Consider the following 21,716-nt stretch of genomic DNA (forward strand, 5'->3'; position numbering starts at 1 on the left):
TTATTAGAACAGTGTTGACAGAAGGGATTTAATGTCAATTCGTAGTGGGCAAATGATGAAAAAAAATCCAACGACTGGATTTTTTTAAATAAACAAAAACCATTTTTTAAGCCTTGTTTTTAACTAGCCATGTTGCCATGGCAACAGCACACACTTTAGCCAAAATGCGAGAATAAACCCTTCTGTGGTTAACCTTGACTCTTGCAAAAAACGGGCGCCAAAGCATAAATATTTTAAAAGTAATGGTGAATTAGGCATAAGCACTTGAAAACTGTGTTCGGCCACCTTAAGGGGTCCAGCATCCAAAGATCCACAGCGGAAGCTGTTACGGTAACTTTTAGGGAATTGGGCCGAAAAAAAATTGCGATAGGAGATGTGTTGTTTTAGAATTGGTACTTCTTAGGGGTGAAAACATTTCAAGCCACGCCCACAAAACAGGATCTTGGTACCTCTTAGGGGGTCTTTTCAAAATTTCCGACGAGCACCCCCGTCCTTTTTATATGGGAGACGCGCTTTATGACTGAAAACTGAGGAATGAGAAATGCAAAATTGACTGACAGCTGAAAAATGGGCTGTTTTTTTTTTGACTGATCGGTGAACAAATTTACTGCTTAATGAGAATCTAGCATCCCCCATGCAGACCAACCTCAGAGTGTTTCGCTCAACTAAGCGAAAAAAAATGTAAGAAACCTTAGTTGGTGACGTTCAAAGTAGAAGTTTCGCTTCTTCCCAAGTCGGTTACCAATTCCTCTTAGTTGGCAACGCTCTTCCAACTCATTTCTTTGCTTGAGGCCTTCCTCCTCACGAAGCAGAAAGAAAAAGTGGAGAAAAAAAAAAGGAGAAAAGGGAAGGACGAGGAAACCACTAGACTATAACTTAGCATTTATTAAATTTTCACGGAAGTGGAATGCTGATGTCCAGCATCAACCATCTTGAATTTATTAGCATTACAGTCCAGGTTTCATATTTTTAAAATTGCAAGAGGATAAAGGGTACGTAAGAGAGTTAATCCACCACACAGGCCTGAAGTTATTTTTGATCACTACCAGACTCAGAAATCCCAGGCAATGCTTTGATGCAAATTTAACTCACGTGAAAAGTCCCAACCTCGACCCCAGGCTCTCTCTCCTTTGCCTCAACGACAAGGGAAGCAAAGGAGAGCCTGGTAACGAGGTTGGGAAAGTCCAGGCGGCTCTACACCTTTCACGAAATCATCCACGCAACGCGCGTGGTAAAATATCCGCGCGAGGACTGGGCATCATATCCAAAAATAACTCGAGAGGGACTACCTCTAGATAACGTCTATACGAGGGTTTCACTCTCCCACCTTCATCTTCTCTTGAAAATTGTCAAGGGTTTCAGTTGGTTTCACGAGACTGTCCTACTTCATGAAAAACAATCGAGAAAAAGATATTGAGAAGTAGGCATTGTTACTAGTCTCCCGGGATAACTTCCAGTTAATTGCCAAGAGTGATCAAATACCAATTTCTCTCACGATATAAGTGTACAATAACAAGTAGACAAGCGAGGAGAATAAAAAAAATCACCTAGGCGTACATTAAAATTCTCAGAACTGACTTGGAAAGAAAGGTAAACCGTCCAGTCGGGAGATTTTATAGTTAGACCTTGGGAAAAATCGGCAGCAAGTTCAGGATGCCGCAAATAAACCTGTCATTTTGAACAAGCTCTTAACCCTTCATATAATTTTCCTCATCAAAGAATTCCGCGAGAGTCGGCACGAGGTCCGGGGCGTGCTTGAGGCAAAACTCCGCTACCGGACATTAGAAATCGACTTTCACCGCAATACTTACTAGAACTAAAGGCAAAGCTTCAAGCTGCCGGGTCAGTTATGGAATATTCAACAGGGCGACATGAAACTTTTCAATCAGACTCTTTTTTTTCGCTTCATAGATTCCGTTCCTGACCTACCGTCCAACGAGGAGCGAGAGAGAATATCGCACCTTTTTTCTTCGAGATTTATTTTGTTGCCTCGTAAGGTGAACAATTAATTTGATATAACAGACAAACGCATGCGTCAATAGGAAACACATGCAGAAAGCACCTTGTCACTTACAGGCTCAAAAATATTCATTTTCCTTTACTAATTGCTTTACATTTCCTTTAATTTTAGTTCGGAGAACCTGTTGAAACACCAAGGGATCCTCTAGTTCAGCATTTTTTTTTGTCTGCTTCAGTGTAAGGCATGTGTCACGATTTTGTCTCGTGTTACAAAAACGAAATTCATATAATAGTTTATTTAGATAGAGCAGTTTTCAACTATTGAAGTGTCGTAAAACGAGAACCAGAGTATTCACTCTGGCCAATCACAAATTATACAGACAATCCAGTGAAACAATCAGAACTAAAAACAAATGCATGTAGCCGGCGCAAAGCGCGGGAAAACGTGTGCGGGCGAGTCACGATTGGCTTTGGTTTTAGTTATGATTGGATAACAAAGTGGCACGAGTTTTGTTTTAAGCCAATCGCTTAGCGCGGTAATGAAAACCCAAAGCAAATACGAATTACTGTCGACACTCCAAATTATATAAAAAGAAAACACTCTAAACTAACAAACAAGAACAGATTAAACTGCGGACAATGCAAACGAATTACAAACGAGCTTAAGAAATAGGCCATTTTACAGTTGTGTACTCGGTTACCTGGCCTGTGAATGAAAGCAACGCTGAAGGTGACCTTACTTTGATACAAACCCCTGTGCAATTCTCATTAAAATGCAAACTAGTTAGCATCAGAACAACTTGACTTACACAACAAAAGCAGTGAGGTCTGTATCAAAACAAGGTCACTTACAGCCTCGCTGCCATTCAAAGGCCAGGTCACTGAGCAGACAACTGTAAAATGGTCTATTAGGCTACATTTATTTTTTAAATGCAGCATCCGTGACAAGTTCTTTTGTAACCACTCTTGGCTATTACAGGGTTAAAAATTAACATCAGACCGTGAACAAAGATAGTTCATCAGTGAAAATGAGCGATAAGTCAACTTGAAATTCATACGTACCCCTGACGAGTTGACTGAGCATTTGCCAAATATCTCAAGAAGAATTCAAAGAAAAAGAGCTAAACACCTCTTTATATGTAAAACGCCGCGCTTAACAAATGAATTGATATAAAAATGTTCTAAATTAGCAAAAATTGGAAGTAAATATTAATTAAGCCTTAGTCCTACAAGTTATTTGCCCGTCAAGTCCACGCAGCGGCAAAAGTGTGACCTTGTTAAAAGAATATACCATTCATACACCGGTTAATGCACGAGGGAATGTCCATTGACGCCACCAAAATACAGTCAACATTAAAAAGAATCAATAAATATGAGATCTGTTGTCGATTTTTTCCCGCCAACTGCCAGTTGAAAGCAAACAAAGCAATCTGTATTTAAAATCGAGGATCTTGTAGCGCTCCATTTATAGTGGAAACGAACATGTTTTCGTCACAACAAACGGGACATTCTTTTCTCAGTCTCTATCTATGTCCTTGTTGTATGTTGTACGTGAAGGGAGGGGAGGGAAGAGAGAAAATCTCCGAATTTCATCTCCGTACACATCCCACACAGTTTGAGCGACGCGTTGTTGACTTGTATGCTAGCTGCTATCCCATCATGCCATGTAGGTGTACTCGTCCTTACTCCCCTCGCGTCTTTCTAAATATTGTTTGTCTATCAGCGCCTCGATGCATTTCTAAAAGAGAGAGGAAGTGAGAAAAAGAAGAAAAGAAGTGAGAAAAGGAAGAGTACGTTTACAAAGGAGATAAAATTTTTTCCTGATTGGCGACGCTTTCAGGCTCGATTACCAGCCGCTGTTTGGGAGAGGGGCCCGCGCTCTTCCCCTGAAGGCTTCTCAGGGGAGAACGAAGACCGGATCGGACTCGACAGCGGCGGAAATCGAGACTATGCCATTTTGGGATGTCTTGTCTCTTGATACCAATCTAATCGTTTCACATTGGTCGGGCAGTTTGCTCGCGTCTTCGGAAATTTCAAATCAAAATCTAAAGTAGATACTTTGGATACGAATATTGTTAAATTTGCAGTGTGTTGTAGTATAACCAGTTCTTCGAAGAATTGGGAAAACATCCTCTATAATGGGACAGTTATAATTGTGCCATGGCCTTTCAATATTCAGAACTAATATTTCTGTAGCTTTATCAAAAACTGAATCGCTTATTATAATCAGGCAAATATTGTAAGCAATGATTCCCTCATCGAAAAGTGCAGATGTCAGAAAGAAGCCTGTATGTTCCAAACGGTGTAAAGTACTGGTTCAGAATGTGCCTTACCTTGATCATTGCTACACTGGGAGTGAATCGAGCACTTGATTGGCTTATAACCTAAAAGGGTTAAAATGACAGAAGTTGGTGGCATAACGTGCACAGAGACAAAACCACGTATGCATATTTACATATATTTATTTATTTGCTTGTCTAGTTCGTTTTTCTTTTTCTTTTCTTTTTTTTTTCACTTTACCTTCACCTAACTCCTTGCGCAAGAGTGGCGCATAAGGTAAACAATTATTATTTTTTTTACCTCTTGCATGAGTGAATTGTGCTTCAAAACTTTCCTGGATTTCATAATTCTCACTATGGCAGCCTAAACGTAACAAAATAATATTAATCAATAGAAAATAATGAAGAAAGTGAATAACAAAAGTTATCTAGCACTTTTGTCGAACGAATAACGTTTCGTAAACTGAACATAAACGTACCGAATAAAAAATGTCTAACAGAGAACGAATTTCCAAGCTATACAGCAGCTTTCAGATCTGCTGAGGCGCCTTTCTCAAGAGATGATTACAGTCGTCACGCATTTTCTCGTATTTTTATTTGATCGATGACTGCGCATATAGAGTCGCGAGAGAACTGGGCGCCAGCGCAAAACAAGAGACTTGACAAGAGACTTGGGTTCGTTTAGCTCGCTTAGCTCGCCCCCCACACCCATCCCGTCTTCCTTCGCGTTCGCTTTTTTTTTTTTTTTTCGCGCGCGTTGAAAAATAGAGGGGCTGTGAACAGGCTATTGTCACGTGAAGTCTGATGACGGAAGTCACCTGACAAGATACCTTGGTACAGGCCCACCCACAGTTTCTTTCTGGACCTGGTACTGAGTTTTCCCTTTCTCCAACCGCAGTGACTATTCCTCTGAGGCGTTGGTCAAACCAACAAACTTTGATCACAAGCCCAAATAAAAAGCAAACTGAGCAAGCAAAACCAAAGCAAATTTCTTACCTGAAGGTACATTTTCCTGTCATCATCCACTGATGAAAGTGTTTGCTCCGTGTCCTGTACAAAAAGAACAACGAAACACTTGCGATGAGCTAATGGTTCTCAAAGCGTTTCACGAATGATCCACAAACAATTTCACCTTACAATATTTATATATTGACAAGCAGTGAGGAGACGAGAATAGAGAGCGTCATCAACTGGGGGATTTTGTTTTGATGAACTACCCAATTCTCAGAACCAACTTTAAAAGAAACGTACGTCGATCGGTAAGGAAAATTAACATTTTCAAATTGGGAATAAAAAGTTAGAAGTTCTGCTTTTCTCAGAAGACTAGCCTATGTCTCATTTCCACAGGAAATAACTGAAAGACGAAACGCGCGTAAAGAAACTGGTAACCTCCCCTCCAGTGAAGTGAAGAAAGAGGATTCTTCTTTCATTTTTTCTTTATTACCTGTGGAGTTTCTCTCTGTACTGCAGCGGTGATTTTAAGTTTCGTCCTTTTGCTAGAGAAATCAGGGTTTAAAGTGTATGTACATTTCGTGGGATCAGTGCCCTAAAGGGAGAAAAAACAATTTAGACAATTAGCGCAAACAGTGGCACACTTTTGAACACTGACATCACTCAAAGAACACTTATTCCGATTAACTAACGGGAAATGGTACATCATGTGGTGAGGGTACTGGCAAAGTAACTAAAACGTCTCCCTGGCGCAAATTTTGTCTTTCTCCCCAGAGTTTCTCAACGCATCTTCGTTGCTACTTCGTTCCGCGCCTCCTTCGAAGAGGATATGGCTTGCCCCGTTTCTTTTTCTTTTCTTTTGTTGTTTTTGTTGTTGTCGTCGTTGGGTTAACGCACTGATAGTCTACTGATTCAGCAGGAAACTTTACTACGGCTGAATTTTCTTTGTTATATTTCTTTTATTTCCAAACTGCTCGTTGCACGGCTGGAAATTTCCAACGTAGAACAGCAGGCTGTAAGACGCTACACTACAAGTACTGCCTTTTTCTCTTAGCCCGTCGAGCGTGACCGTAAATACCGCGAGGTAAAAATGGCTGCGAGAAATCCTGGGGCGAGACGCGCGTGCTTCTCGCCCCCAGGAGTTGGCGCGGCCATTTTTTTCCTCGCGGTTTTCTTTCGCGTCACGCAGAGGGGCTAAGCGAGGGACTACTCCAGTCTACCAGGACGCTGGATGATGAACAACTTGACAGGTTATTCAGGTAATAAGAAGTCACAAACAGGTTTCGCCGGTTTTCAGTCAAAAAACTTTCTACTATCAAGGGCAAGTTATCAGTTGGCTTACCTCAGAGATCGTTATGAGCCGTACGTCTGCTAGGGATTGTAACGTTCTAATTAGTTCTTTCTCCACAAGCTGTGTCTGTTCACCAATTTCACTGAAACAAAACAGGGAGATTAGTTCATGAAGTAATTGTTACAGTACAGTATTACGTAGACAGGCAAGTGAAACACTCAGTTGATTGTCAACTTGCAGTAGATTGCGGTAAATTAATTGAAGTTTAATGGCAGAGTATAAGCCCTTCGTAAGACCAAAATGACAAAAAGCTGAAAGTTTGAAACGTCGGCTTTGCCAAATACACTACGGCGGTCAATTTATCTTCAAAAACACATCTACAAATACATAAATTTATCTACAAATACCCTACGGCGGTCAATCAACTTCAAGTTGATTCAGCCAAGCAGAAGAATACTCAAGGTGTTTGAGTAGGGACTGGGAACTGACGTTAAAATTTTGCTCCCAGGGGCCTCTCCTTTTTTCTTAAGAGACTTGGGAACGAAATAAGTCAGACACGTGACACTTCTTCACGACAGCTGGTGCGGAACCAAATCAACGATTTTCGTGTCATTACTTACCAAAACTGTAAACTTGTCCTCTCGTTGAACAGCAATATGACCGCCATCTGATACGTTGTGACAGTGATGAAGTACGGCCGTTTAAGGTAACTAACTTTCACTTCGCCTACAACAAACACAAGGTGAGTTACAAAATACAGTGTAGTCCCTAATTTTCGAACACTCCAACTAGTTGAAGTTTTTAGTTATTCTAGATGACCAGCTACAGGTTTAAACTGTTTCTCATTTTTACAATAATTGCAATTATATTATAGTTAAAGTCATTTTCTCTTGTTCAAAGTGAAACTAAATGTTGCTGTTTTCATGAAGGTTCAGATATAAAATTTATTTTTGTTTTAAATAAATAAATAAATAAATAAATAAATAAATGAATAAATATCTTAATTGACCACTCCCCCAATGGGGCTTTTCAGGGCCAATGACACCAAATGATGAAACAAATAATGCAAATGAACATAACATGGTTAAAAATCCCAACTGGCGGGAGGCAGATCAGTTGGCTATCTACGAGCATGACCTAGGAGTTGAACTAGGGTCTACCGAGAAACAACTCCAGGTAAGCGGTCAGAGCGGGACTTGAACCCGCGACCTCCGGATTTCAAGTCCGGCGCCCTAACCACTCGGCCACGCTGCCTCCACGATCTTCGTGTCATTACAGACCGTTCAGTCAGTGGGTTGTGCTAACATAACCAGAAATGTCATCAACCTTATAAGCTGTCTCAGAACGTCGCCCCTTACCACTTATCGACCAATGGAAACTTCGAACTTGTCCTCTAAATGTCCTTACCTTCCTCAATACTGTGAGGAAGGTAAGTGATGGATATCAATCATATTAAAAGCGCATGTTTCGTTCTCTCACCGGTAGACAAGTGTTGAAGCCATGTTAATTTCCTGCCATTGAATTTTCCATTGTAGAATTGTTCAAACTGTAAAAAAAAAAAAAAACGCAACAAGCCAAATATATTTCCATTAACAACATGTGTAACTCTTCCTCCTTGTAATATATGGGTAGGATCAACAATCACCTACCATTTGAACTGATTTCACTAGTTCCTGGGGGATGGACAATGGTGAAACAGAAGTCTGACCAAGAGGCCACGCCCCAGACTACAAAGTAAAGAAAAAAATAATTATCAATATATTTAAAATGTTTCAAAAAATGCATCGATGTGCGTCATATTAATCTCACCGCGTGGAACCAAATATACAGAATTACATCATGTAACATGAAATATAAATGGGCACCTACCTCCAACCTACAGCCCCAAGCCTCCCCTTCCCAGCAATGCCACCCCCACCCTTTCCGCAAACCCATTCTTTTAACAAAAACTGTCAACCTTCAGTCTCCAGTAGTGACCAATTCTTTCTACTTTTCAGAACAACTTCAGATGATCAACTCACAAAAATCAAGCACTTGACCAGGTCAAACGAAGTTAACTTGAAATCAACTTTTCCCAACAAGAATTGCAAAGAAATTTATGAACAAAGTCTTTAGTAAGTATACAATATAATTTTGATAACTAGCACCATGACAAACTCACCTGTAAAACAAAAAGGGTAAAACCAACTCCAAGAGACACATTGGCGTTAGAAAGGAAATCGAGAAAACTGGAGTTGAGATCTGAACTGATGCTGATATCAGTAAACATGCGGTGAAGTTTGTTGGTGTACTCATAACCACAGGCGTGCTGCAAGAAAGACAAAGACATAGAGTAGAATCTGGATTGTGAAAAAATTAAGAATGAGTTTCCCTGTCAAAGTAGCATGTCTACACTCGTGGTCTAACAGATAATTTTCAACAAATATCAGATTCAATATTTGCAAAATTAAAACGAGTCTAAATACATGACTTAAACATCTTGACATTCATTTGTTCCACCAACGCCATACTATTCAGGATTGAATGTAACTCATACAATTTTTAAGTATTCAACATCCAGTTCTTCCAATGTACATGTAGCGTGGCAGTGGGCGATGCGTGTATTCATTGCAGTTTAAACCTCCCTTCTCCCCCCCCCCCCACCTACCACACCCCCCCCCCCCAAAAAAAAAGCAGTTTGCAGACACAGTGGGGCATCTTTTGAAAAATTCACTGCCAAGTGTTGGTCATACACAGCAAGGTCCAAGGTTTTAGCTGCGTCAAATTGTAATTTGCTTCAAAGATCTTCACACACACATAGCAGTAGCCCTGTGTATGTTTACCTTCAGCCGGCTGATCATTCCTTCTTCAGCATCCATTGACACTGACAGGGTGTGAATAAGTCTCTTTGCTAACATCTTGGAGTAGAACTAAAACCAAAATAAAATAATTTAAGATACAAGTACATTGCATTTGTGGTGCAGTATACAGCAATGCATGTAAGTAGTTTCAGTAGATTCCAGAGTCTGGACATATTATTCCCATGGAATTTAGGTACAGCAAAGCATTGATAAATAGGAAAAAAGAACCAAGAGCCTTGGAAGATGTGTTCACTGACCGCTACAAGGGTTCATTATAAACTAAATGAGCAGTTCACAAAAGAACTTGCAGTCTTTGACAATGGACATACTAGGATGAAAGGATTTCTGTCGTAGCTGATCTATTCTGCACTTACTGCACCTTTCAATAACATGCGGACTCTAAAATTCAAAGCTCAACCAACACGTGCGTTTTTCGCTACCGTCAATCAAATGTTTGGCGGCTCCTCCCAGCTTCCGACTACTGCCGAGCACGCGGTAATCAAATCGTTGAGCACAGTTCAGACAACGAAACAGTGCTCGGCAGTAGTCGAAAGCTGGGAGGAGCCGCCGAACATCTGATTGGCGGTAGCGAAAAACGCATTATTTTGTCGGTTGAGCTAAGAATTTTGAAGTCTGCATGTTATTGAAAGGCGCCGTAACATCAGTCCTAAGAGGAGTGTACTCCTTATATAGGGGCAGATTTTGATTCTAGGCTTCTTGATTGTGTTCATTATATTATGAGTGATTTCGACGGACAGTGGTTCCTTGCATCAGGATGAAATCACCTCCATACAACCGTTGTATTGTATTGTAGTTCTCCTAGGTTCCTCGCGGCTTCGCCGCTCGTTACCGTAACTGTTACAGCGCTCGTTATCGCGGCTTCCCCATTTTCTTAGGGTGCTCCAATTTTTTAAAAACCGCCAAGCTACATAGGCTACCAGGCTGAAGGAACCAAGAACTTTGTGTATGTAAAGGGTTTTTCTACATGCAGTTCCAATGTCTTAACGTACAATAATAACATACCTTTTGAAAAATGTCCTTGTCGTCAATATATTTAAAAATAATTATCTGAAAGGGAAAAACATAACAGTTTTAAGAAAACTTTCAACAATAATGTGGAATTGCATAACAAACGCAAAATGCAAATGTAGCGGGACAAAAGAAGAAGAAGAAGTTGCAAATACGAGAATTCTAGTTTGAAACGTGTATCAACAACATTATTTGACTCACAATATCGCTAAGTTTTTCATCTAATTCTACATCACTGAGGTTCTTCGTGCTCTTCTTCAGGATTGAATCACAGTATTTGGCGAGCTAATCAAAGGCAAAAAAGGTAAGTGACAACTGTCGCAAACAAAATTATGCATATTATAAATTTACATCCAGTGGTTTAAGCTGACACCATTTTAGCTCTGAAAATGTTTCAACATTCTACATGTAAGCTCAAGTAGCCACCCTGCTCTTTCTCAGTCTCAGTGACTTGAGTGCTTACCCATTCTGGTGATTTTGATGAGCGCCTTGGATCATGTCTATAATTCACTATAGTTGCACAGGCCTGAAAAAGGAAAACAAAGACACATTCAAATGACACAATAAATAATTATTCTAAAGATGACACTCACTATTTTGAGTCACCTTAAATAAGTCCAAACAAAGAAAAATGCTCCATTTTTGCCAAGTTCCTAATTGAAGGGGTGCATGGAAAAAGACCCTACATGTAAGTGACATCCGATAGACTGCACGAGTCTCCTAGCAAATTGCTTTATGCTTCCTTGTACAAAAAAGGAGAATTTGACATGAGATCAAGAGCCACTCAGGGCTTTTTTCCATGCACCTCTTCAATTGCTACATATTTTTTCTTCTATTGAGCTTGATGGAACAGTATCATTACAATATCATTAATTAAATACAGAGCATACTGATGATGTGCAAAAGGAATTAACACCTTGAACCTTGCACTGACAAAAACTCAATATGAGGAGCAAACAAGATCGATGAGCAACTTCGATGATGCCACGCTTTTCTGATTTTTTCATTCAAACAAAAAGTAAGCCTTGCCACTCAATTTATCATGCCAAATTTAGAAGACATCTGAAATTTCATAAGAACTTGTTGCAAACTCATGGAAATACATGTATTGAACCGCGGCATGCCCCAAACTTGACAATTTTTACAGAGAAGTGTATGTCAGGGCACAAAATTTTGCTTACCGGTATACCCTGGCATACGTTTGTTGTATACATGTGTTTGGCACAGATTCTTATGAAACATCATGTATTTACTAAATCCAACATGATAATTCCATGTATAGAGGGTTTTTTGTTTGTTTGTATGAAAACGAGAAAAATATTGATATAATCAACAGTGTATGCGGCATTGTCAAACCAACCTGTTAAATCTCCATATTTCAGTGTTAGGGTGTATCTCATAAATTATGTAGTAATGGCTCACCTTGTCTAATGCTGATATAAAAGCTGGATCATCCCTAAAAGTATCCTTGATAAGAGTTGAGAATTTTCTGTGGATTTCCAGTAATTCATCTACATATTGCTGTGGGCCCTGAAATCAGAGGATTATTAACAAAATTGCACACTACCTGAATGTACCTGTATTGATGTATCTAAACATTTGATATGCATTGTATAATCATGTCAACTCATTCTTGCATTTTGATTGGTTCTTAGTTATGATCTGTTGGAGGACTGTTGCACAGATGACATCAATAACATCTTTTTTTTTTGTTTCTTTATTACATAATTTATAAAAACAGATAGATTCCCTGTTGCTGTGCGTCCATTCAGTAATAGATCACAAAAGATGTCAAAATGTGGTCAGAACATCAGTGACACACTGGCCTAGCCACTCAAGGACCTCGTTTTTTTTCTTACCAAATTTTGACATCATCTGTGATCTATTAATGAACAGACACACAGCAACATGGAATCTATTTGTTAACTGCCTAAAATGTAGCTACTCACATTTTCCACCTTGACTGATTTAATTGCTTCGAGACCTAAGAATACCAAATTAAAGAAATATGTTTCTGGGTCATTACAGCATGGTGTTTCACACATAACTTTAGTCTCGTGAGAATATCGCGCCCAGCCATTTGAGTCATTGTGAAGGCCTCTCATGACATACAAAAAGCATCTTGCGCGAATTTAAGAGATGAAAAGACAGTTACATGTAGTTGTGATGGAGGATCCTTTCAATATGTACAATAACTGTGGTTGAACTTGGGGTTGGCAAAGCAGTGTGCAAAAACAAAAATCATGTCCACTAACCCAGGGCTAGTACACGTTCCAGTCAGGCTAGCGGATTCTATCTGTTACTTACCTCATGGGCAAGTAAAGTTTCTTGGGAAAATGTTTAAGGAAATTAAGATTTACAGAAGTACTGCATGAGAGACTGATTTTCTAGGGGATAGCCAAAAGACGGATTTTTCTGCTAGTACATAATACAGTGGAATCCCGATTTTTCAAACCTCCAAGGGAAATGAAAATTGGTTTGAAAAATTGGATAGTTCAAGAAATTGGGGGTAAAATTACAGCGTTTGACTGAGGAGGGGAAACAATTTTTGGTTTGAGTTATCAGCAGGTTCGAGAAATAGGGATTCCACTGTAGTTAGAGCTTGCTCAAAAGGCCTAAACTGCAGGATTTTATGCAGGTCTATTACACTGTATTTTTCAACATATTGCTGCCTCTAGCTGAGAAACAATTTTCTTATTAAGTTTTTGATTATAAAATACTCATGTATGTACAACCATAAATAAAATTCTACCTGTGTTTGTAATGTGTTCCTCTAGTTCTGCGACCATGGCTTGAAGCCCACGAGGAATGTTCCTCAAAAGTTTGTAAAGCTTTGAAAGATCTGGGAAAGAAGTAATAAAAAACATTATAACTACAGATGTAGGTTTCAGTACATACTTATCTCATAATCAGAGGTTTCAAAAAGGACCAGGCACCAGGAAAATTCACCGGTTGTGAGGACAATAATTGTCTAATTATAAGACGAAAGTGTTTCTCAGCAAGAAGTTCAGTTCAAAAACTTCTGCCTGTCTGTGAACACCAATTACCTTTATGCTGAAAACTTCAATAATAAAACCCCTCCATGCAAGTAATAAGGTTTTGTTACAACTAACTTAAACATACATGCATGTGCAAATAATTACATAACAATTTTTGAGAAGGTGTTAGCGGTATGTTATAAATCAATTTTTCGCAGTTGTGTGACCCACAAAGTCATAAAATACATAATCTAAAAAAGATCGACCTACATATGTACATGCTGAAAACGGTACCTGGTCTATTTTCCTCCTTTACCATCTGTCGACACTCTCCTTGTAAGTAAGGAATGTAATCCTCCACCATGCGTGCTTCACACTCTCTGATCACTCGGCTGTATGACACAGGATGAAAGAATTTTCTGGTCCTCAAATCCTCGTCCTGAATACGGACATCAACCTGCAAGCAAAAATAAAAGGTTACTACATGTTTAGTGGGAGGCACAGTGGCCTCATGGTTAGTGCGCTCATCTCCAGAACGAGCGGTCTGGCTTCATGCCCTAGTCGGGGACATTGCGTTGTGTTCTTGGGCAAGTCACTTTACTCTCACAGTGCCTCTCTACCAAGGTACATAAATGGGTACCAGCGAGCTTAATGCTGAGGACAACCCTGCAATGGACTAGCATCCCATCCAGGGGGAGTAGAAATACTCCTTGTCGCGTCAAGCTACGGAAACCAGCATAAGCTCTGGCCTGATGGGCCACTTGGCTCATATACAGACTTTCATGTGTTTAGTGTATACTGCATGTCTGAGCAAATTGGCTGTCACAACAATCTGAAAGACAACATATCACTTAACATATCTCTGACTACAATGTACGTTTTGCCCTTTCCACTTTCCTCTCACTGCACTTTAACACTGATACTGTGCATGCACTTTCTAACACTACTGAACATTGAAATCGTCAAGTGGAGAAATAAAAAATGTAAATTTATACAGTCAAATACAATACATATCTCAAAACATTATTATAACTCAGATTCCCGGAAATTAAAAAAAAGGAACTCCCTATTACGGAAATGATGGGTGGGTAATTAATGAAAAATTTAAGTTATGATTGTGTGTTTTGGGTCAACCAAAGTTCACGATGAGAGAAACTAGATTTATTTTTCCAATTCCCAGGTGTGAAAAATTCTTTAATTTCAGACTAAGATGCGATGGGAAGAGCGAGGTTCGCTAATCCTCAATGGCAAAAGTCAACTTAGAAAGCATGGAGAGTCTGAAAACAACTAGCTGCCTGCATTCATTTGGGTCAGGGCTCAATAATAATTAACAAGCAACATTCTTTACTGTATATACATACATGTATATTCTGTTTCCCAGCATACCTTAGTTATGAATGCATGACATGTGTTGTCAGCATGAAGTTCTGCTGCCTCTCGCCTGTAGTATGCTTTGGTTTCTTTCAAAAGGGGCTTCTCAAGGACTTCCTCATAAAGCTGGAATAAGATATTATAAGTTTGCACAAAGTTCCCTAAGCATCTTTACGCACAGTGCTACACGCCTTATCACTGTCAGCAAGGAAATTTTTTGAATAGTTTTTAACAACTTTTTGACAACTTCTGATGGCTACCTTTTCAAATAGCCTATCAAACTACAACAACTTGCCGCCAGTGTCAAATGTTTGCAGGTCGAGACTTCTGGAATTCCCACAAGATTGGATGATGAATTTGACAATTTAACCTCTCCACCCTTGACAGTTCCCATGTTTTGAATGGCCGGTTCAAAGAGAAGCCAGCAAAAAATATGTCACAAAGTTGTCAAAATTTAATCAAAAACTTTCTCAAGTGGCAGTGCTATGGTGCATGCATGTAGCACTGTCACAACAAAGACCTCCAGACTTTTTGGTCAACATTAGTAAAAATTCTGCAGTTGCAGGATGGTGCAAGGGATAGCAACTCCTGGTGTATTTAATTTAGTATGGAGATATAGTGTAATTCGTAATGTCCAACACACTTGGGCTGTCTTGTGTAGTTTTAGCCAGGGTGATTCCCCTTCCACCAAAAACTCTCTCCATTGACATAACAGTGTGCGACTGGTGTCTAGTTCTGTGAGGATGCTCACATGACATAAATGTAGTTGCAGCAATTTCCCAGTGGAACAATGAGTCCATCTCAGGGGCTAGCTGCTGAACAAGGTTTCTGGGTGACTCGGTCACACAGCCCCCACTTAGCAGTTCCCAACTACAGTAGACATCAAACTAGATGTCAAAACAGCATGTAAATTCTTCAGTAGCAGCATGGGAAGATTTTTTTCTTGGTGGGGGGGGGGGGGGGGGGTTGTATGCCAGCATTTTTTCTTTAATATTTTTTGGGGGTGGTAATATGTCAGCAATGTTCCCTTTAATTTTTGGGGGGGGGGGTGGGGCAGGGGGAGGGGGCTGGTTTTCAGGCAGTTTCTAGGGGAAAAAGCCGTGCACCACTTGTGATCAATCTCTAGAACATTTTTCTTGGATGTACATTTCTTAGACTCCACCTTTCCCAAGAACGCCAAGTGCCAATCTGATTCAACTTACATGAAGTGCTCCCTTAGATTGGTACTGCTGTACTTCAACTAAAAGGAAAAAACAACAATTGATTTTATTTTCTCAGTCTCATAAAGATATTGAATTTAATCTAATGTTTTTTTTACTGTCACCAACAAAATTTTTAGGAAACTTATGAACACCCTTTTGCCTCTTTTCATCAACTTGATTGGTTTACTAAACTTCTCAGTCAATCAAAATAGACAATATTTAGCAAGAGTGCATACATGTAATTTTACATGTGCAATGCTAAATAAAAATCTATAAAAAAAAATCTGCAAGCTACATGTAACTATTGGTTTGCAGTTACTTCAATATGTACTATATGTATGTCAAGTGATAATCACAATGCTGGGTCAAGTACTGAATTTCAAATGATTTATAAAATGTTCTACATGACAAAAATGCCAGCTTAACTTTAACAGCAGCGGTATATACAATTACATATAGTGTCGAGTAAGTGACCTTACCAAAGGAGAGAACAGTATCATGAATAACATTCTGGTGTGTGTCCTCTCCCTCTCGATCCCTGAGAAGGAACACAAAGGTATTAACAGTGACAGCAAGTATTAACACTCAAACCTACAGTTCGTATAGTGTGATCGTCTGGGTGAGGGTAGTTCTGAAAAGAACTGTTGTTGGTGACTGATGTTTCGACAACCTGAGCAGAAGTCATCTTCAGAGTCAAGTGAATAGTGTTTGTTAGTTGATGATGTCAATGTTATATAAGTCTGGTCCATTGAGTAACACCCTTCAGATCGTGTTTAGGAGCTGTTTAACAAGATTTTGTGTGGATGTGAATGGCCAATTCAACTTGTATGGGAAGCGTAATTTTGAAGATGATTGTTTTATAATTATGTACATTTTGTATCATTTGTAAACAAATTACATTGCTTACTTTGTCACTTCTTTTAGTACATGTTCCACCAATGTCCCCTTCAATGGTTCTATCATTTTTCTCTTCCAGATGTCCAGAGCAAGCTGAGAGAAAATATCAAAAATTAATCAACATTAATTAGTAAACCCTCACAGTTCCAAACTGGAAAGGTTTGTTGACAAGTTTATGGGCATGTGAAGTTTCTAGGGGCAAAATTTGAGAAAACTCTAATTACATGCACAGTGCTTGAAGATGTAAAATTATTGCTCTAATTCCAACTATTGGTGATAGTAACTTGACCAAGTTGAGTACAATTCACGGAGTAATCACGCAAGGACTTTCAAAATTAGATGAGCGCGAAGCCTGAGGCCGGTTTGAAATTATGAGCACAATTACTCCCTGTATTGTACAACACGAAGTCCAATTACTAATTAATCCTATTTATAACAAATTTCGAAAATAAAAAGGTCTCTGGAGAATTTCTTTTAAGCGAAAAAGTCAGTAGCAGTTTCCATAGGTTTTAAAATCTGTAGGACACATTACGAAAGAAGCCTTTAAAGCACGCATAATTGACGTGCGAATCACGTGGGTATCCAATTACAGGTATCCAATTACAAAACATTGTATGAAGATACCTGTAATTGGACACCCATATGATCGGGCACAGATTACGTGACAAAGAGGCAGGCGGAGAGCCAATCACGATCAAGAGTCTATTTAAAGATATGATTAATTCAATAATCATGCTAAAGGGAAAATGTTTTTCGGCTAGTAAAAATGACTGTGACAGGCTAGTATGTCAAAGTTACTGCTTATTAAGGAGGACAAGCTGGTAAGCTCATTTTCTAAATGCACCCAGCGAGGTGCTAGGCAATTAGGCCACAATGCCTTCAGGACATTTCTGTTCCATTCCATGAAACAACTAGCAGTATTGCTAAGTTGTACTGCCCCTATATGGCATGCTGGTCCTTTGCAGATTACCCTGGCATTTGTCAGGTTTCATGAACAGATCACCAATATCCATTTGCGTGTATAAACCTGCATAGGCCAAGAACACAACACAATGACCCTGGCCAGCACTCAAACCAAGACCACTTAATCAAGAGTTCGAAGGCTGCATCGCCACAAGAAGAAACCACATGCTGATTAACTTACTGCTCCAATGTCCATGACCTCTTCCATGACATCAGGACAGAATGATGTAGTGTATGGTGAAATCTCTCCATAGTCCTGCTTTTGTTTCTTGAGATGAGTATTCAGATAGCTGTCAAAGAAAAATTAGTGTTTAATTTAGGAACATCCATCTATAAATGTAACTTAATGTGTAGTTTAGTTAGTAATGAACACAATGATAAATCATTCTCACTGCAAATATAGCCAGTCACTGCCTACGCTAAGATGTGGGTGGCAAGATTTTGACTCACAGTAAGAGATCATGTGTCATAAGAAATAAACTGTACACATTGCCAAAGGGGAGGCGGGTGGGCAAAAATTGGATACAACACAGCAAGGAGAGCAGAAAACCTAGTAATTAAATTAATTTCACAAAACGTACCTTGCAGGGCTCAAAATTGCGACTTAACTTTACTTATTCGCGACTAGAAAAACGAGAGTAGTCGCAAATTTGTGACTAGGTTTTGCCTTGACTGACACAAATAAAAAAGGGCTAGCAGTAATCTCAAAGGAAAAAGAACATTACTTGTGGATAAAAGACACAGTTTATTCGAATAGATATAATAAAACAAACCCACGATTCTTTGATTGCCAACTGGATCGCCATGTTTGATTATTCTAAGGCACACTAAAGTAAACGACTCTCTCTCAAAACCTTCAAATTGGCTATCGCTGTGCAAAATCACCCTATAATGCACTGCAAGCCCTTGAGCATTGAGTATGTCATGTATGTCTATGGATTGTGTATCTTCTATTAGATTTTCTGACTAAAAATTTACATTTAGCGACTATTTTTTACCACTTAGTCACCAAATGGCAACTTTAGGATTTTGTTAATTTCGAGCCCTGCCTTGTATATTATAAAACAGGATGCAAAGAAAATCAATGTTTGGAAAGGCTGTAACTAGTATATTGTTCTAGTCCAACAGTCTTTCTCACTTGTCCAGCCCTCTCAAAATTTCTTTAAATCTCTTACAGTGCTTTATTGGTAATTTGAATTTCCTCAACATTTTCCCAAAAACTTCACTTGCTTGTTGGACATGCAAAGGACAGAATTCACTAGACCTGGGCTATCTGACACAGCTGGCTGGCTACAGGATGCTAATCACAATGATCTGATTAGAAACTTATTTAATTTTGAACAACACAAACATCACTCACCCAAATAAAAGATTCATATAGAAGGAGCCTTTGCTGAATTGCGACCAGTGATCGTGATAGACTCGCAGAATATCAACATCAGAACCACTGACAGCCTATGACAAAGATAAATCAAAATACTTTGTTACTGCTCCCAACTCAAATACGTTTGCCAATTGGAGGAGAATGTGTCAAGTGTTGTGGGTCAAAACTCACTAACTGTTGTTTCGCTAGGGAAACAACAACCTGAACTTTCGACTCGCACATGATCAGGTTGTGCACCCAGAAACAGCGACACAAATTTGTGTGCAAGTCGCGACAGGCAAATGATGTTTTCGGAATTTTTACAATATTTTTGTTGGGAGGTATAACAAAACACTTAATGACTGGCCCCATGGGAAACACTGAGTTTTGCTGAGGGTCTCTAGGAAACAAAACTAACTGTTTCCCTTGGGACCGATCATTAAGTGCTTAATGACCAAGCTTATTCTTTTACTTGGAGCATGAATGAAAATGGAACAATATAGTACGATTTACATGGATCCTGGGCATATACCTTTTTTTTAATGACAAACTAAGGCTTTCTTGTACAGAACAATGAAAACCCTGGGTTACACAATACAACACAAATACAATGTACAGTACAATACAATAACTTTTATTTCGTCTCAGTTTTTCTTAAACTCCAAAAACAGTCTTTGCTAGAATCTTCCACCCCAAAAAAGTCACAGACAAATTGTCTTAAAAAGTCATGAATTTAAACTGCAAATTTTAAACCTAAAACAGCCTTGATTTAAGTACCTCCATGTCACATACAGTGTAACTCTGTGACACTTTTACGACTGTGGGGTCTGAGTAAGTCAAATTCCTGTGGGACTTTTGATACTTTTTATAGCTACCTTGTAATGAAATCAAGCCAGTTGTAGCAGTACAACCTGAATTACGTATGGCTTGTTTAAGTGTAAACAACTGCTTTTGGAGTTTATATTAGATACTGACAAACCTCAAAAAGGCTTTGACTGTGATTCTCCAAGAAATTCTTCACTTCGGCATAAAGTTTTTCACCTAAAGGCTCTGGAAAGGCTACACAAAGAGCATATACATCTCTAGCAAAAGTCAAGAAAGTGAAATTCAAAAAAAGCTGACCACACAATTAGTAATTTTACGTTTCTAAATGAACCTGACATTTTAGCTCATAGTGCAATTTCAGTTTTAGGATGAAACTTTCTGCTACACTATCACTGTCTGTGATATTAATTCAAACTTTTCAAATTACGACCTGAATGTAGTGTAAACTTGACATTTACCATAAAAAAAATTCACGCCAATATAAGCATATGGTTAATCAGGAACTGCTAAACACAAAACTATTATCCACCAAGTCTTAACTGAGATCAAATTTAATATAATTGAATCACCAGTGACAATAACTTTGGGAAGCTTTTTCGCCATCAGGGAAGACATTAAGAGCGACTAGAATATTAAGGTACAATAAATAATGATAAGCCACGTTTTGGAAATTTCCGCTCATTTTGTAGCTGTATAAGACTTACTTTAGTCAATTGCTTCACGATGTATCAAATTCAAAGAACAATGGCTGTTTAATTGTACTGCAAACAGAATGGTGGCAAAATGTGGCCATCACAGCAATCAAAACTCCACCTGAACAGACCAAGAATCTACAGTCAGAGTGCAAGTCGTGTCAAATTATGCATTGCACTTCCCTGTAAAGCGAAGGATACGAAAACCTGTCATTCCAGACCGCTCTTGGAATCTTTTTCAAAGTGACCACAGATTCCAATGTTTCCCGGATCTTAGCCCATGTTTCGTCAAAATTCACAGCCCGAGGTCTCAGTGACATCTTTCATCGTAGAACAACGGATAGGTTCCCAAAAATCTAGCTAAGCGACGAACAGGTTTACAGTCACAGCTCTAAATCTTCCAGACTTTTTCCGCACACGGCACGATTTACGATGACTTGATTGCGCTGGGTAACCACTCCTCCAGGCCATGTTTGGGAGCGCCCGAACAGGTATGATGGGATAACAAACATGATTTCAAGCCGAAAAGGACTAGGTACGAGTCTACAAATTATGGGATTAGCAGCTATTAATCCACATAGTCTTAAAGTGCACACCAAGTTTTACAAAATCCCCAAGTTTGGTAAAAATAGACCCAATAGTAAGCAAGATACAACCATTTGAAAACATCAAAATTAACAAAAAAATGTCTGGCCATCCGGACCCTGTGTCCGGATGACCAAATATTTCTGTGTAATTTTGGCGTTTTTAAATGGCTCTATCTCAGTAAAAACTAGCCTTATTAACACTAAACTTGGGGATTTTGTGAATCTCGGTGTGCTCATTCTGACTATGTGGATCAATAGTTGCTGATCCTACAATTTACAGACTCGTACCTAGTCCTTTTCCTCTTGAAATCAGGCAATGAGCGCACATCTCCAATCGATACGAGCTACGAAGAGTATGAATATGGGTTATTGCCTAAGCGTGAGGTCAAGATGGTTGGATATTGGCCAAGTTCTTTTTTTTTTTTTTTTTTTTTTTTTGCGTGTTTATGGACCAAGAGGGACTCGAGATCCATAAACACAGAAGAAAAG

General features: G+C 39.1%; 1 protein-coding gene and 1 non-coding gene across 2 annotated transcripts; both read right to left on the minus strand.

The window, feature by feature from the left end:
• Positions 1-2,240: 2,240 nt before the first annotated feature.
• LOC145486543 (cullin-2-like) lies at positions 2,241-21,284 on the minus strand. The gene is made up of 26 exons (XM_081465229.1): positions 20,842-21,284; positions 20,103-20,205; positions 19,121-19,215; positions 17,942-18,050; positions 16,808-16,890; positions 16,380-16,438; positions 15,901-15,938; positions 14,714-14,824; positions 13,622-13,784; positions 13,102-13,191; positions 12,299-12,333; positions 11,772-11,879; positions 10,813-10,875; positions 10,551-10,634; positions 10,344-10,388; positions 9,303-9,389; positions 8,642-8,788; positions 8,130-8,207; positions 7,960-8,026; positions 7,101-7,206; positions 6,532-6,622; positions 5,683-5,784; positions 5,235-5,288; positions 4,540-4,602; positions 4,293-4,343; positions 2,241-3,697 (listed from the first exon to the last, which is right to left on the minus strand). The coding sequence occupies exons 1-26, from the start codon at positions 20,958-20,960 to the stop codon at positions 3,617-3,619; spliced, it is 2,232 nt and encodes a 743-aa protein (XP_081321355.1). The 5' UTR covers positions 20,961-21,284; the 3' UTR covers positions 2,241-3,616.
• Trnas-uga (transfer RNA serine (anticodon UGA)) lies at positions 7,662-7,734 on the minus strand. The gene has a single exon. It is a non-coding gene; the product is annotated as a tRNA-Ser (tRNA).
• Positions 21,285-21,716: the final 432 nt, after the last annotated feature.

The sequence above is a fragment of the Orbicella franksi genome, chromosome 5, assembly GCF_964199315.1.
Source record: "Orbicella franksi chromosome 5, jaOrbFran1.1, whole genome shotgun sequence".
Lineage (NCBI taxonomy): Eukaryota > Metazoa > Cnidaria > Anthozoa > Scleractinia > Merulinidae > Orbicella > Orbicella franksi.

Bases quoted from the DNA above. Each gene is read 5' to 3' on its own strand.
- LOC145486543 (XM_081465229.1), bottom strand. From the start codon at position 20,960: ATGTCACTGAGACCTCGGGCTGTGAATTTTGACGAAACATGGGCTAAG. The intron at 14,825-15,900 runs GTAAGTTGAATC...ATCTTATTCCAG, and splicing joins AATCTAAGGGAGCACTTCAT to CTTTATGAGGAAGTCCTTGA. The intron at 5,289-5,682 runs GTAATAAAGAAA...CTTTTTGTACAG, and splicing joins TACAGAGAGAAACTCCACAG to GACACGGAGCAAACACTTTC.